This window comes from Megascapheus bottae, chromosome 2 (genome assembly GCF_031878675.1).
Source record: "Megascapheus bottae isolate mThoBot1 chromosome 2, mThoBot2.hap1, whole genome shotgun sequence".
In the NCBI taxonomy this organism is placed as follows: Eukaryota; Metazoa; Chordata; class Mammalia; order Rodentia; family Geomyidae; genus Megascapheus; species Megascapheus bottae.
Window position 1 is genome coordinate 61,651,273 of NC_143510.1, and position 16,561 is coordinate 61,667,833.

General features: G+C 40.1%; 1 protein-coding gene across 1 annotated transcript in view; it reads right to left on the reverse strand.

Annotated features, from left to right (window-relative positions):
- Positions 1-16,561, reverse strand: part of Best3 (bestrophin 3) — a 41,053-nt gene that overhangs the window by 11,829 nt on the left and 12,663 nt on the right. The window contains exons 4-8 of the mRNA XM_090357129.1: positions 14,824-14,978; positions 12,835-12,912; positions 12,584-12,736; positions 8,529-8,609; positions 6,592-6,743 (exon numbers count right to left, since the gene is read on the reverse strand). Of these exons, the coding sequence (XP_090213255.1) occupies positions 6,592-6,743; positions 8,529-8,609; positions 12,584-12,736; positions 12,835-12,912; positions 14,824-14,978 (619 nt within the window). The remainder of the gene's footprint in view (positions 1-6,591; positions 6,744-8,528; positions 8,610-12,583; positions 12,737-12,834; positions 12,913-14,823; positions 14,979-16,561) is intronic.

The window sequence follows — 16,561 nt, forward strand, 5'->3', positions numbered from 1 at the left end:
CAACTACATATACTTCTACAAGACTCAGTATTTCTCTTCTGCAGTGTTTGCCACATAAATCTGTGAGCTTAAGAGGTGCTTTGTTTTTTCTTATGTCTATGTCTAGTATCTGGACTAAAACTTACCATGTGGTAGTATTCTGAAAAAAATTCACATGAATGGGTACATTCCATATGTAGAAGCATGAGAAAAAAATTTAAAATTTATACTTAAAACTTTTTCTTAAAAAAGAAAAACCTTATTTCTCTTATGTTATCTAGGAAATACATAGAACCCAGGGCTGTATATTGAACAGGTTTCCTTTTCTTTTTTTTTTTTTTTGGCCAGTCCTGAGCTTGAGCTCAGGGCCTGAGCACTGTCCTTGGACTTTCTCAAGGCTAGAGCTCTACCACTTGAGCCTCAGCACCACTTCCGGCTTTTTTTCTATATATGTGGTACCAAGGAATCAAACCTGGGTCTTCGTGCATGCTAGGCAAGCACTTTAACCACTAGGCCAAACTCCTGGCCCTTGAACAGGTTTCTTACTCCTGAGAACAAAGCTGTTTGCTTCTGTGTGGAAGGAGAGTTTGCTGAATGTGAAAGTCATTTCTAATTGACTGTGTGGCAGGCACCTTGATTTCTTTTTTTTTTTTTCTCTCTTTTTTTTTATTGTAATTAGTAAAAGGGTTACATGATAAAGGCACCTTGATTTCTTAGACTGCCTTTGGATAGTAATTTGCTCAGTTGTTGGAGGGCATTCAGTTAGTTTTAGAATTTGAAAAGTTGATATGAAAAGATATGGCAAATGTGATTTCTGAATTAAATATTCTGGAGAGAGAAACCCTAAACAGAATATAGAACTACAGAACTGCTGAGGGCCAGTGACTCACACCTGTAATCCTAGCTACTCAGGAAGAGGCTGAGATCTGAGGATCATGGTTTGATATCAGCCAAAGCAAAGAAGTCCCTGTAAGATTTTTATCTCCAATTAACCACTCAAAAACTGGAAGTGTTGGGGCTGGGAGTTTGGCCTAAGTGGTAGAGTGCTTGCCTAGCATGTACGAAGACCCAGGTTCGATTCCTCGGTACCCCACATACATAGCAAAAAGCTGGAAGTGGTGCTGAGGCTCAAGTGGTAGAGTGCTAGCCTTGAGAAAGTCCAAGGACAGTGCTCAAGCCCTGAGCTCAAGCCCATGACTGGCAAAAAAACCCCCAAAACAACAAAAAAAATGGAAGTGTTGCTGTGCCTCAAAGTGGTAGATTACTAACCTAAAGCAAAAAGAGCTCAGGGACAGAGCCTAGGTCCCAAGGTCAACTGACAACAACAGTATCTCCCCTCCAAGCTCCAAACAAAAAGAAAACCAACAAAAAACCCCCACAAAACATATTTACCCAAGAAGGGATTCTGTTGCTCATTAAGCATGGACACATGAACAAACTTTGGCTAACAATAGACTTTTTCTACCTGTCCTGATTAGTTTGGGAATGGGTATGTTAGTGAAGCCTAGTCAATCATAACAAAGCCAGCACTTTGTCTTTAGGAATTGGAAAAATAGATGTCATTTCCATTGGATCAGCTGACAGAGGTGTGTATTGTAAGTCTGAAGCTACTGGCTGTCATTCTTCCATTTTACCATCAGAAGGGAAGAGCTTGGCTGAAAAGGGAGCTAGAAACAGACCCAGAGCAGAGAAACACAGCAATAGAAAGTTGGATTACATTCTTAGAGCCTCTACATCCAGCCATTTCCAAAGCTATACTAGTTCTTGGATGTGGCCTAAAAAATGTCTTTTTGCTTAAGTTAGTTTGGTTTGCTGTCATGGGTGATCAGTACTTTATTGAATCCCACAATCATAGGAAGAATCAACAGTCATGAATCTTAAAGCTCATTCTCGTGGATGCTTGGCTTCCCACAGTCCTGAAGTGACTTTTTCGGAATCATGAACCTCTCTGTTAATGGTTCTCATTCATGTAGAAAATCAAAAGCAAGTCAGCTTTTGCCTGATTGTTTCTTTGACCAATTGCTTCTAGCACAGTCCAGCTAGAAGTCGCATAAAACCACTTTCAGAGACTAGCATTCACCTCTGTCTTTCCCTGCCATGCAGGTGAACAGGCCATTTGATTAGAGGCATTTTGTCTGATATTGGATCATTTTTGATGCACTCTTGCTATACCCACTCCAGTGGAGTCTGTGCAGCATGGAGCAGAAAGAGCTTGAATGGCTGCCAGTCCTGAGGTTCGCACCAATGGTGATCAGGCCTCCTGGAGGTCCCTGGCAGAGACCGGGACATATGCGTGGAATTCTCATAATGCTGGGTCCTGGGATTCCTTTATCACTCTTTTCATTTCTGATATTTGATGGTATGGCAGTAATATTCTGTGCCAGCTACTGGCCTAAACAATTGATTGAGCGACTAGATGTTCCAGGAACTAAAAGTGCATGCCCGGCTACTCTGGCGCAAGACACACCCACAGCAGCCTTGATGACCTCAATGCATTCTATTAATAATAAGACAGAATTAGAAACTAAAACGGAAAATACGATCTTTGAATTAGTAATAAATGTTAGTTTGCCTGAATATGCCTTTATTACGTCTGCATTACTTGTGTAAATGTTGCAAGTACATAATGAATCACATGGGAAAGGATTAGAAGGGCTAGAGCACCGTGGTGTGCTCTAACTGAACAGCAACAATGGACTCTTAGGGTTAAGGTTTTACAATTCCTGGCACAGGGTAATAATTACTGACTCAGAAACAAAATCATAGGAAGAACTAGAATGGAACAAATGGTAAACAAAACTAATATTGATTAATGCCAAGGCAGATGACGCCTAACCACAATGTCTGACATATTAACCATAACTCCTTAGAAGGGAGGGAGACGTTTCTTTTCTACTTAGAAAATGTACCCTGTAACCATTCTTAAACATGATTGTAATCTTTTGACCTTATGCCAACTGAAAGAAAGTACTCCTACTTTGACTGTATATAATCTCACATTCAACAAGTAAAGCTTCGCAGCAAACTTCAAACCTCCCTTCCTTTTGTGTCTGTCTGTCATCGCCGAATCCATTCCTGACCTGTGAATCCAGACTTGGTCTCCCCGCACTCCCGCTGAGTCGGTCTGTGGCAAGTGGCGCCCGAACAGGGACCTGACTGGACAGGTAACACTTTATCCTTTCTTTTCTCTTTTTCCAAGGAGTGAATAGGCTCTCCCCAAGGGAACTGCAGTCCCGCCAGTAAACCAAGGGAGACTAGTGAAGGGTGAGGAAGATTAACCATGGGGCGATCAGGAACTAAAGGACAGAAACTTTTTGTTTCAGTTCTCAAGCACATGTTAGCAGAACGAGGTCTAAAAGTCTCGGGTGCTACAGGCAGAGAGTTTTACACACTCTGCCAAGACCTCATTCGTCCTTTAAGGAAAACAGGTTCATTGCAAGACTATGTAAAAGCATGTGCTGACGCCTCCCCCGCAGTAGTGCAAGGAATGGCCTACCCGGCAGCTATGAAAGGTCAAACGTTTCAGTCATATGTCAAGCAGACATATGGGGGTGGAGGACCTAAGAAAGGGCCTCAACCTACTTGTTTTGAATGTGGAGAATCAGGATATATGAAAAAGGATTGCTCTAACAAAAAACAGGGAGGAACATACAAAAAGAATCCTCCAGGAATATGTCCCCGATGCCAGAGAGGAAGGCATTGGAAAAATGAATGTAAATCAAAATTCCACAAAGAAGGAAGTAAAATAGAAGAAGAAGTCAAGGAATCAAAAAACTAGAAAAGGGGCAGCCTCTCAGCCCCGATACAAGAGAGGAAAAGGAGGGCAAGGCCCACAGTCAGGTCCTTAACCCAGAGGCTCCAGAATTCACAATGCATAATTTGCCTAGAGCCAGTCCAGGAAGTGCAGGGTTAGATGTAACGGTGGGCAAGGATGTAATCCTGTCTGTGGAAGATGGGGTTCAACTGGTGCCTACTTCGGTTCAAGGAACTCTACCCTCAGGAATTACAGGATTGTTACTGGGACGAAGTTCTAATTTTAAATTGGGGATTGAAGTGCTTCCTGGAGTGATTGATTCTGACTTTACTGGAGAAATTAAAATCATGGCTAAAAGTGTTAAAGGAACAGTAGTCCTAAAAAAAGGACAAAGAATAGCACAATTACTTTTGCTTCCTTATTTAAAATTACCTAATCCAGAGTTGTCAAAGGAAAGAGGTCAGGGCTCTTTCAGGTCAACTGACACAGTAACTTGGGTTACGGAAATAGGAAAGGATAGGCCTTTTCTGTCTGTAAAAATCAATGGAAAAACTTTTAAGGGTATTTTAGATACAGGAGCAGATAAAACTTGTATTGCAGGAAAAGATTGGCCTCAAGCTTGGCCAGTAATAAAAACTTCCTCTTCATTACAGGGATTGGGAATGGCTTCTAATGTAGCAAAAAGTGCAGAACTCCTACGCTGGGAAGTGGATGGGAAAAAGGAAACCATCCATCCTTATGTCATTCCCTCATTGGTTTTCTCTCAGTTGTTTTACTTCCTGTCCTAAATTCCTAGAATTTGTTTAACCTGAAAAGATCACAGGTTTATTTAATATTTGTATGTCTCAAGTTGAAACTCATTAATGAAAGCTCTGACTACCTGACAAAAATAATAATATATTTTTAGATTTATGATCTTATTTAATCCCTGTTTTTGGTGGTCCTGGCCTTGAATTTACATCCTGTTCCTAAGCAATTTTACTCATAGGTTTAGTGCTCTACCATTTGAGCTATGGTTCTACTTCTGACTTTTTTGGGTGATTAATTTGAGATGTCTTTTGTTGTTGTTTTTTTTTTTTTAATGGACTTTTCTTTCTGGGCTGGCTCTAATTTTGTGATCCTCAGATCTTAGCATCTTCTTTTATTTAATCTTCCCATTAATCTTTGAGGCAGCTAGTGTTCCTAGACCTTGTAAGTCCTTAGATTTATGTTTCAGTATTTGGAAACAGGAGAAATACATGTTTTTAATACTTCTTGAAAAACATGGGCATTATGCTCACACCAAATATGTTAATCAAACTAAAAATCTCAAATAATTTTAACCATTTTAGTGTTAGTTGCAAAAAAATCCCCAACTCCATGGGCATTAGAAATGGATCACGTTCTGAGTAAAATCACAGATTCACAGAATCTGTCAGTGGTGTTGGTCTTCTTTCTTTTACATGTTATAGCTTCAAGGGCTTTGCATGCATCCATGGTATAGAGGAAGACAAAAAAACATTGAATTTTCTAAAAACAAACTCACAGAAAAGTATCAGGAGAGCTCCAGAAATTCAAGAAGCTCTGCCAGCTGGGCGTGGTGGCTCACACCTATAATCCCAGCTACTCAGGAGGCTGAGATCTGAGGATCATGGTTCTAAGCCATCCAGGGCACTAAAGACCCCGAGACTCTTATGTGCATTTAATCACTAGAAAAGGGGAAGTGAGGCCATTACTCTAGGGGAAGCAAGTAGCCTTGAGCTGAAGAGCCCAGGGACAACGCCCAGGCCCAGGGATAGGGTGGTAGTCTTGAGAGCTGAAGAGCTCAGGGTCAGTGCCTAGGCCTGAGTTCAAGCCCTATGACCCACAAAAAGAAGAAGAAGAAGAAGAAGAAGAAGAAGAAGAAGAAGAAGAAGAAGAAGAAGAAGACGACGACAATGACGAAGAAGAAGAGGTGGCAGAGGAGGAGGAGGAGGAGGAAGAGGCTCTGCCACAGCAGAAGGAATTACCAAGGCCACTGAGTGCAAGCAAGGGCAGTTATCTCTCTGCAGACTGAACAATGGGCTGTGGAGTTAGAAGCGACTGGCCTATAAGAACCCTAGAGGGCAACGGCCAGCCTTAGCAGGCAGTTCAGCAGTGGAAGTAAGTCTAACCTGCTGTGGGCCTCCTTCTCCAACATATCCTTAAGGGAACCAAGTCAAATCTCCTGACTCGTAGGTCTTCCTCATCACTTGCCACACCGCCTGAATTTCTACTTTCAGTCATCCTTTGCTTTGGCTCCTCAGGGGCTTTCAGCCTCCAAGGCTCCATTGGAAGAGGAATACTGCAAACCACTGTTTACCAGAAGTAGAGGGAAACTTTATAGGAACAGGACAGGAGCTAGATAGTTTCAATTGTGGGAGAATCAGGAGAAACACTGTGGGAGGAGGGGAAGGAAGATCATGTGGCTAAGACAAGATATGAACTGGCCTCAAGGAAAGCCACAGCTTTGCCACAAAAGTTCTAAAACAGTTACCCACATTTTTTTTCTTTTCTGTAGTCTTTTTTTTTTTTTTTTTTTAAATAAAGAAGCAGTTACATAGAAACAGTGGCCTCTGTCCTTGGCAGGGCCAAGGCATTCTTCCCTTTCACCTATTTCTCCAAAGTCAGATACTTGATCAGTTTTGATAGAATCACTCTAAGAGCTGTGCATGAAGACATTTATGTAATGCTTGTACTACACAGGGTCCGATATAGCTGGGCTAAAATCATCTGAGTAGAGATTGACTTGTACATACTAGGCACAGTCAGAAAAATAGCCCCTTCCCAACGTCAAAAAATCAGAAGACTTGAGATATTTTCTATGCCTTAAATACTTTTGAAAGACCATGTACACTTACCCCATTTGTATTGTGGACCCCAGAAATGAGGGGATGCAGTAGTCAGCAGCTGCCAGGGTGTAGGGTGGTCTAGCTGTGGAATCGTCCCAGTAAATGTCTTTCTTCATCTTGGGTAAGCTCATGTGCATCTCATCAACAGCGAGAAGAGAGACCTGAAAGCATTGTCCAGTTGTTAGAACAGCTCAGACATGGACTATGTAGAAAAGAGAAGAATTCCCATCAGGTAAATGCAAATTGGAGAGCAATACGATTTGGCCTCTAAGAGTGAATCTACAGATGCCTCTAGTGCATACCTGCTGCAGCCAGGGTGTCTGCAGAGTGGTCCCAGTTGTTTACTGCTCAGGGGCCTGGTGCTTGCCAGGAAGGCATTCTATTATACTCCCAGATCTTTTTCTTTCATTATTTTTCAAATAGAGTCTTGCATTTGTACTCAGGACCAACTTGGGCTGCCACCCTCTTATAAACACTTCCTCTGTAGCTGGGACGGCAGCTACCACCATTCCCAGTTTGTTGTCAAAATGGCAGCCCCAAACTTTTTTTTTTAATACTGTCAGAACTTGAACCATGATCCTTCCAATCCAACCTCCTAAGTAGCTAGGAATACAGGCATGAGCCACTATGCCTGACCAAGAGAATCCACTTTTGACTATGAGTGAGTAATGTAGGCAGGATGCTTCTTTCCTAGCATAAGGATAGTATAATGTACATAGGATGTTTGAAACTACGTGACAGTGGAGCCAGGATTTGAAACATTGAGTGGAGCTTTTTACCCTGTGGCTTTTAGGGAAGAAATGGTCTGAGAAGAGTTTTGTGAAGAAGAAAAAATTCCCTCATTCTTGCTTTTCATAAAATGTCACCCTGGAGCTTGTAGGAAGAATTAAAGGAGGCCCCTTTTGTGTGTTTCAGACACGAATTGGCTGCTATGATCTGGGTTGCCTCTGGGTGTCCATTTCCTGTACAATTGACTGCTTAGTTTGGTGTAGTGCAAGTTTGAGAATTCACATCAGCTTGTGTCCTGCATGCTGATTTCTGATCACTGTTAATTTGTTTTGGATGGCAATAGCACATAGGCAAAAGAAAAAAATTAAAATACTGCTCTAAGTTAGGTGCAGTGGCTCAGATCTGCAGTCCCAGCTACACAGTGAGCTGTGATGCAGAGAGTGGCATCCCCAGATCATCTAGGGCACAAAAACAAAACTAGGTATAGTGGCTGAGTATTTGTCATCTGAGCTACTTCAGGAAGCAAACACTGGAAGAATGAGATCCAGGTTGGCTTGGGCAAAATATGGGACCTATCTCAAAAAATAATCTTACAATAGGATTAGCAGGATGCCTCAAGTGGTAATAGTAGCTGCCCAGAAAGCACAAAGCTCTGATTTCAAACTCCAGTACTTTAAAGGGAGAAAACAAAAGTAGTCAGGAGAGTGGCTCATGCCTGTAACCCTAGCTCCTCAAGAGGCTGAGATCTTTGAACTGTGGTTCAAAGCCAGCGAGGGCACAAAAGTCTGTGAGACTCTTATCTGCAATTAACTATCAGAAACCCAGAAGTAGCTTTGAGGTTTCAAGTGGTAGAGCACTGGTAGAGCACTCTCCTTGAGCTGAAATGCTCAGGGACTGTGAGCACCCAGGCCCAGAGTTCCAGCCCCATGACTGACAATAAATAAATAAATACAAAAATTTCCCTGTACTAGATGGAAGAGGCCCAGTATGGCAAATAGAAACTTGCAGAGAAAATGGATTGATGTAGCATTTTACTCGAACTGCACTAGAACTAAGATCCAGGACAACAATATGCCCAAAGCCCTATATTCTGCACTGTCAAGTCTCTAATTTGTGCCTAAAGCGCTAAAGTCCAGGCAGCTACATTCAGAGCCTGTTAGGATTCAAAGTATCACACATCATTTATTCTTAATGTTTACAAGGGAAAGGAAACTAACCTGCAAATTTCTATCAATGCACCAGTTAGTTTCAAAATCATCATCATCTTCTCCAAAAGGGTTGATAAGTTGCTCAGCGACCTGCAATTAAAAGAACAGAACAAGTCAGCATGATGCTTGAAAAGACAGAACAGAGATTGAGCTTGATTCCTGCTTTTTTTTTTTCCCCTCTTGCCTCAAGTCTTGTTTCTTAGTAAGCATACTCTCCAACTGTTTATTCCACTTTTCACGATGCAGGCCTCTCCCAGAGAGGCCTGAATCAAATCAACAAATACTGAAGAACTATCATAGCCTTTGTTTTCAAGGAATTTATAAAGGCCCAGACAACTAGACAATGTTAAACAGCAAAGAAGGATTTAAGCCACTAGTAAAAAATGTAAGATGGTTTCACAATTATTAGATAGAAACTGTTAAATGGATAAGTCTGAGAGCTAAAAGTTATCAGGTTTAAATTAGAATCTTAGTTTTACCTTCAAAGGATTTATTCTAATCTAGCTAGTCAGTTTTCCTGCTGGGAAAAAGTTTAGCAGGTTCTTATCACATATTCTTTTTTTCCATATATCTTTTATTGTAATTAATAGAAGGGTTACATTATATTCACCAGCTAGAAGATGCATTACTTCATATACCTTGATATTCTTTCTCATGTCATGGTCCCCATTTCCCTCCCCCGACCCCCACCCCTCATCTTGTTTTCTCCCCTTCCCTATCTGATTTCAAATAACCAAATACACATATATACAGTATATCAGATAACAAGATGAAATACTGTAACAATATGAGATAACCAAGGACAGCAAAAGAGATGAGAGATAACATAGTACATTAAGGACAACAACCCCTCATTATATGGCTTTTGTTTCTATATCCTGGAGGTCCTTTCATTTAGTGATACACTATATGGGCTTATGTATCTAGGTTTTGTTCTACTGTAAATCTCTGCTAGGAGAGCCCAAGGTTTCTACTGATTATGACAAAGGAAACCATTGAGCCTATGTGTGATAGTAAATATTCTTACTAGGTTCTTGAACTAAATAGCATTTTTGTTGAGAAGTGTGTGTGTGTGTGTGTGTGTGTGTGTGTGTGTGTGTGTGTGTGTATGTCTGTGTCTGATTGCCTGTTGTTCACTTTTTTTTTTTTTTTTGGTGAGTCTTAAACTGGGCCTAGGCGCTGTCCCTGAGCTCTTCAGCTCAAGGCTACTGCCCTATCCTTGAGCCAAGCCCCACTTCCTGCTTTCAGAGGTTAATTGGAGGTAACAGTCTTAGGTCCTTTTGTGTCGGGCTGGCTTTGAACCTTGATCCTCAGATCTCAGCCTCCTGAGTAGCTAGGATTATAGGTGTGAGCCACTGTGCCTGGCTTTCATACACTTTTTTGAGTATTTTTCTTTGTTTTTTTTTTGTTTGTTTGTTTTTTGAGTGTGCGTGTGTATATGAGTGTGTGTGTATTTGTAGAGATGGAGATTTTATATTTGATTGAGCTAAGGACCAAAACTGTACAAAATAACCATTTGATTAGTTTTGAGATTCTAGATTCTGATACCTCTGGGTAGAATCTGTTATTCACTTAGTTTCTGAGATTTAAGTCAAAACATGTAGCACAATTAATTTCATTTTTTAGCTGTTCATGAAAAGAACCTAGGGAGGCTCTTAAAAACAAACACACACATGTACAAATGAGCAAGCGTGTAGGCACATCCCCCAGACATTCTGATTTTGTAAGGCGAGGCTAGGAATCAGGATTAGGTAAAGCTGCCAACAGATTTTTATAGCATATCAGGAAGTTTCCTTGGGAGAGCCCTGGCACAGTCCTTCACTGTAAGGTGCGCAGGATTATCTAACTGTTCTTGTCTAGGATTTGGTTTAATTACATAGGCTGCTGCTGAGTCCTCAAAATATTTCCATTATATTCAAATGTTTGCTTTTATGGTAGTGAGTCCTATACATATTGCTAGAGTCTATATTAAGTGGTGAAAATGACACCTCCGCTTGTGAATTGACAATCTCCCAAAGATACTTTATTGGCAGTTCTATTTCTAGTAAGAAATCTAGTAATATATTGTTCAGAAACTTGTAACCAGTTTTTTATACTCTGGAACCAATTAAAAATATCCAAATTGTCAAGATAAAGAGCTCTTTGGAAATTAGATGCTGCTCACCAGTGAGGGCAAACTCATTTTTATTACTTTTGACTATATTTTTTTTGGTGTTGGTCCTGGGGCTTGAACTCAGGGCCTAGGTGCTGTACCTGAACTTTTTGCTCAAGGCCAGAATCTACCGTTTGAGCCACAGCCTCATTTTTGGCTTTTTGGTAGATTATTGAAAATAGATTCTCAAAGACTTTCCTGACTGGGCTGGCGTCAAACCATGATCCTCAGATCTCAGCCTTTTGAGTAGTTAGAATTACAGAAGGGAACCATCAGAGCTGGTCTACATTGGACTGTCTCTTAAATGATTCATGGATTTTCACATTTGCCTTTAAAATATTTTCTATAGAAAAAGATACGTTAACATTTTTAGAAAAAATATCAAGCTAGGTACCGGTGGCTCATGCTTGTAATCCTATCTACTCAGGAAGCTGAGATCTGGGGATCACAGTTCAAAGCCAGTTAGGACAAACAAGTTTGTGAAACTTTTATCTCCAATAAGCTACTCAGAAAAAGCACAAGTGGTGTTTGGCTCAAGTGGTAGAACATTAACCTTGAGCAAAAGAAGCTCAGGGGCAGTGTCCAGGCCCAAAGTTCAAGCCTCTTGACCAAAGAGGGAGGGGAGGGAGAAAGAAAGAAAAAGGAAAAGAAAATATATCAGAAGAAAGGAACCATTGACATATCTACATTTCAGTCAAGCACCTTATGTGAACACAGAGCAAAAGACAAAAAGCTCAGCACAATTCAGGGGAAAAGATGGGGATGGGGGAGCGGGCAAAGGCAGGGGTAGACCAGAATGATAAGGATTTGGGTCAGTTGTGGTGATTTTAAGTTTATAAAGCTAAACCTACTTTTTCTTTTAGGGAAGTGAGAGTCATTAATCTCTCCTGCTCTTTCTCACTCCTAAGTGGGTGACAATAATTAAGAATCACTGTCATCTGGTTAAAAATGTTTTTGCCATTTAAAAGACATGTCATTTGTCTTTTGAGCATAATATGAATATCAACATACTTACTTTTCAAACCAATAAAAGAAAAGACTTCTGTAGGGGAAATTTGGTCCAACCTCAAAAACCCTGACTGCATATGGTTGCTTAGCAAGCCAAGCATTAGAAAATTCTGCTTCATTTGTTATCCTGAAACTGTCCATGGATTTCAGTTAGCATAACATGGATATTGTTTTTTATTTCTTTTTGAATCACATACTTCTCTTTTGGAATGTTATGAAAATGATGGAAATGTCAGGTCCTGCATCTGGGGAGGCTGCAGGGATGGGGAGGTGGTACTGGCACCAGTGTCTTCAGGAAACCAGGGCAGCTCTATCTGGAATATTGGACAAGCCATTCTGGCTGCTCAGACCTGTTTTTAAAGCTCCTGGAAAACCAAATGTCATCATGAAACCTCATATTTCTGATTTTGATTGTTACGAGCCTAAGTTCTACCTTTGAAAATCAGATGTATTTAGCATTGTGGGACAGCTAGCAAGATTTCAAAGAATTGCCAATAACAATTTATAGATGATACTATGCCAATATTAATATTGAAATCTAACAGCCAAGCCTTTTTTCTTATACTTACTCTGCCTTTGTGGTCTAAAATATCAATACAGGCACAGTTATTACTTTAATTACATTATTGTCATCCTAATGGGAGCACTTGGAGACTTAAAAAAATCAATGTAAGAGTGTTCTTCTAATCTCTGTGTAATGGACTGCTTCAGACCGCTCCTGTACAGTCTGAAAACAGCCCTGTCACAATAATCCTTGATGGAAAAGTAATCACATCTCTGAGCTATTATATGATAAGTCTACCTTTGACTCATTCATGAGTGATTTGCTAAAAATCTGAGTTAGAAGCTCAGAACAGAGAGTTTGAAATATGACAGGGTCTCAGGCGTTGAGACCGTGGGCTACCTTGAGCCATCCTGCGTAGAAGAAGAATTGTAGGAGAGTAAAGATTGGAATGTAAAGATCTAAGTCGTGCCCTGCATAGCCTTTGGTAGGATCCAAAAACTGTCGTCCAATCAGGCAGGCAAAGAAGAAGGTGTAGACAGCAAGAGTGACAACCTGGAATAGAGAGAAACCAAAGTAAGAGGACAGTGCTGGCTGCTGTCAGGGAGCTAAGGTGCCAAAATGGGCCGGGAGAAATGCAAAGTAGCTGATACCTGAGTGTAAACCAGTGGAATTCCGACCCAGTCATAGCCAAATAAGAGACTGCACCAGGAGCGATAGCGATTCATTTCCTAGGCCAGAAGCAGATAAAATATGGTTGACGGAAATGATGAGTGTGGTGAGAAATATTGACTAGCATTCAGAACATGGCCATGCTTTTATGAATATGTCTGGAAAAATGATGGGACCAGCTGTGTAAAATGAATGAATTAACTCCCAAGGTGACTACCTAACGAAAATGCTGAAAAAACCCCCGAAAACACAATGAATATCACTGAACAACATGTGCAAGGACTTATTGTAGACTTCTAAGAATATTAAAATAAGACAAAACATTATAGAAATATCCCTTGTTCTGTTGGTTTCACAAATGCATAATATATATGCCTAAATATATGTCCCCATATATATATACCTATATATGTATCTGCATATACATATATATGTACCTATATATGTATACACACATATATATGTGTGTGTCTTCATGTACATAAATATAGATGGTATATATATATATATATATATATATATATCCAAAGAAGTGATAGGAAGGCAATGGTGAATTTTTTAAATAATTTTTTTTTGCTGGTCTTGGGGCTTGAATTATGGGCCTGACATTGTCCTTGAGCTTTTGTGTCCACGACTTGTGCTCTAAAGACTTGAGCTACAGTTCTATTTCTGGCTTTTTTTTTTTTGCCAGTCCTGGGCTTGACCTCAGGGCCTGAGCACTGTCCTTGGACCTTCTCAAGGCTAGAACTCTACCACTTGAGCGTCAGCACCACTTCTGGCCTTTTCTATATATGTGGTACCAAGGAATCGAACCCGGGTCTTCGTACATGTTAGGCAAGCACTTTAACCACTAGGCGAAACTCCCGGCCCCCTATTTCTGGCTTTTTGTGGTTAATTGGAGATAAGGGGCTCATGAACTTTTCTTCCTGGGCTGGATTTGAATTGTGATCCTCAGATCTCAGTGTCTTGAGTAGCTAGGATTATAGGTGTGAGCCACCATGCCTGAAAAGTTTTAGTAAAAGAACTTGAAGAGGACCGGGAGTTTGGCCTAGTGGTTAAAGTGCTTGCCTAGCATGCATGAAGACCCGGGTTTGATTCCTTGGTACCACATATAGAAAAAAGCCGGAAGGGGTGCTGAGGCCCAAGTGGTAGAGTTCTATCCTTGAGAAAGTCCAAGGACAGTGCTCAGGCCCTGAGCTCAAGACCCAGGACTGGCAAAAAAAAAAAAAAAAAAAAAAAAAAAAAAAAAAAGAACTTGAAGAGCTTTTTCTTTTTGGTTCTTCTCCTTTTGTAAAACATGATTACATTAGAGCGCATGAGAAAAAAAAGTTCTAAGTACATTTCTCCACCAACAGGGACTTTGGAGTACTCATATTTGTTAGAAAAGAAAGGCATCTCTTTGGAGCAAGGAGGACGGAAAGGCATTGGTTTTCTTTTGCTCTACAAAATATCATCTAAGACAGAGAGGAAGACCAAGTGATTATTTGGAAGCAATAGTAAAACCATGTACCCATTTTAGTTTCCAAACAGGAAAGTGTCATGGCATACCTATCCGGTTTTATATTTGTTTCTCTGAACAATTCAGGGTTCTTTTGTTAATGGAGACACTACTTTGTTCAATGGAACACTGAAATATTCCAATTTAGAGGAAGTCCAGAATCCTGAGGCTAGGAATGGCAAGTGTGAACTTTTCCAAACCCTTGTCAGCCTGTGGTTCACACGTGCTTACAGCAGCACCTATGACCCACCATACTGTGTGCAACACAGCAACCACGATGAGGAAATCTGAGTTTAACTTGTGCCCTGTGTCTGTCTTACACATTGTGGATTTTGATACTGACTCAGTTTTTCCAGTTCTTTGGAATCAGGGTTGAACAAAGTAGAGTCTTCTTAATCCAGACTGTTATACCTAAATGCCTGCTGGGCTGTAATAATTGGTGTCTGTTACTGATGCTTTACAATATACTCACGGTCATCAATGATTGCAGATCGACGCTGTCTCTAATTCTGCCTTCATCTCGGGCTTTAGTTGCAAGATTTCCAAACCAGATGAATGGAACCCAGTATTTCAGATGAGGTGATTTGAGGTGGTCGAATAATTTCCTTTCATCTGTTGTCATAAAACCTTTACAAAACCAGAAATAGCTAGGTTATACAAAGCTTAGCATTAATAGACTAAGAGATTTTTCCATGTATCACAGAAGGATATCTTGAAAATATAAAGAAAAGCATAGAATTCCTGTCTCTAGTAGTTTGTACTCATGTTGGTATAGTAATATGGAATGTGTGGATATACATACTTATATGCACACACAAGTTATACATCTATCTATGGTGCAACACAGGGGCCATTCTTTGCCAAAATATACCTTGGCAATATCTAATAGAGAAGGTAACTGATCTAATAGTAAATGTGGTCTAGAATATTTAGGAAAATGTATATCCTTTAGGTTTTGGTGTATTCACATAAAGTGTGGAATAATGCTGCTTAGAATTTTTAGGATTAAAAGACTAAATATGGTCAGGTATAAAGAACACTTAATATGGTGCTAAGTACAGGATTCACAGAACTGCTTCTTCCACACTTTTGTTGTAAGTCTTCTGTGTAGACTTTCTCTCTCTTCCCTTTGTAGCTCCCACATGGCACTTATATTATAGTATATTTATGTATACTTATAGTATTAGCTTATATTATAGTATTATTAAGTGGAAAATTTTCTCCTGCTAAGACATTTTTGAAGACATTAGTCATCATAGTTCTCAAAGACTTGGCAGTGTTTATATAATTTTATGTGTATATAATTAGTATATATATTATTTATGCATATATATACACACACACACACAAAGCAAATTTATATTGCAATTTACTTGGGATTTCAGTAACCTGGGCCTCAGTTTTCTCATTTGTCAGAGAGATGATGCTATTTACTTCACATGGATGCTGTAGAGCTACCTGACTTGAGGAGCTTTTGTCAAGATGTTAGCATAACGCATAGTTAACTACTACACTAAGTGCTAAGATCCATATTATGTGGCATTCCTTCTCTGCCTCTCTCCTCACATAAGGGAAGAAGATATTTGAATAACAGAAGAGGAATCAAGTAGCTGGTTTATTTGATAGACAGATATCTTCATACTGCCTCCTATACTCCAGGGCTCAATCATATAGAAATGTAAGAAGTTACAATTTACACTTATCCTTTTACTTTAAAAAAGTTGATCAAGTAATTCAAATGGTGTAGCCTCATTTTCCCAGCCACATCATTATTTTCCCTGAAGAAATCATTATGCCAGTTTATTAAGTATTCTTGCAGGGAGATCGCACAGATTTTAATGCATTTTTATTGTCTAAAATGGAAATGCTTCTATACATATCTGCCACTTACTTGCATTTTTAGGTAACCCCTTAGAGATTTTTAAAAATTAGCAGAGAGTGCTGGGAATGTGGCTTAATGGTAGAATGCTTGCCTAGCCTACATGAAGCCCCGGGTTCGATTCCTTAGAACCACATAAGCAGGAAAAGCTGGACGTGGCTCAGTTGTTCAAGTGGTAAAGTACTAGCCTTGAGTAGGAGAAGCTCGGGGACAGTGCCTAGGTCCTAAAAAAATTAGCAGAGGACAGCAGCATTTTTTTTTTGGAGGGGGTTGGTTGGGGGGCTTGAGCTCTGGGCCTGAGCACCGTCTCTGAGCTCTTCAGCTCAAGGCT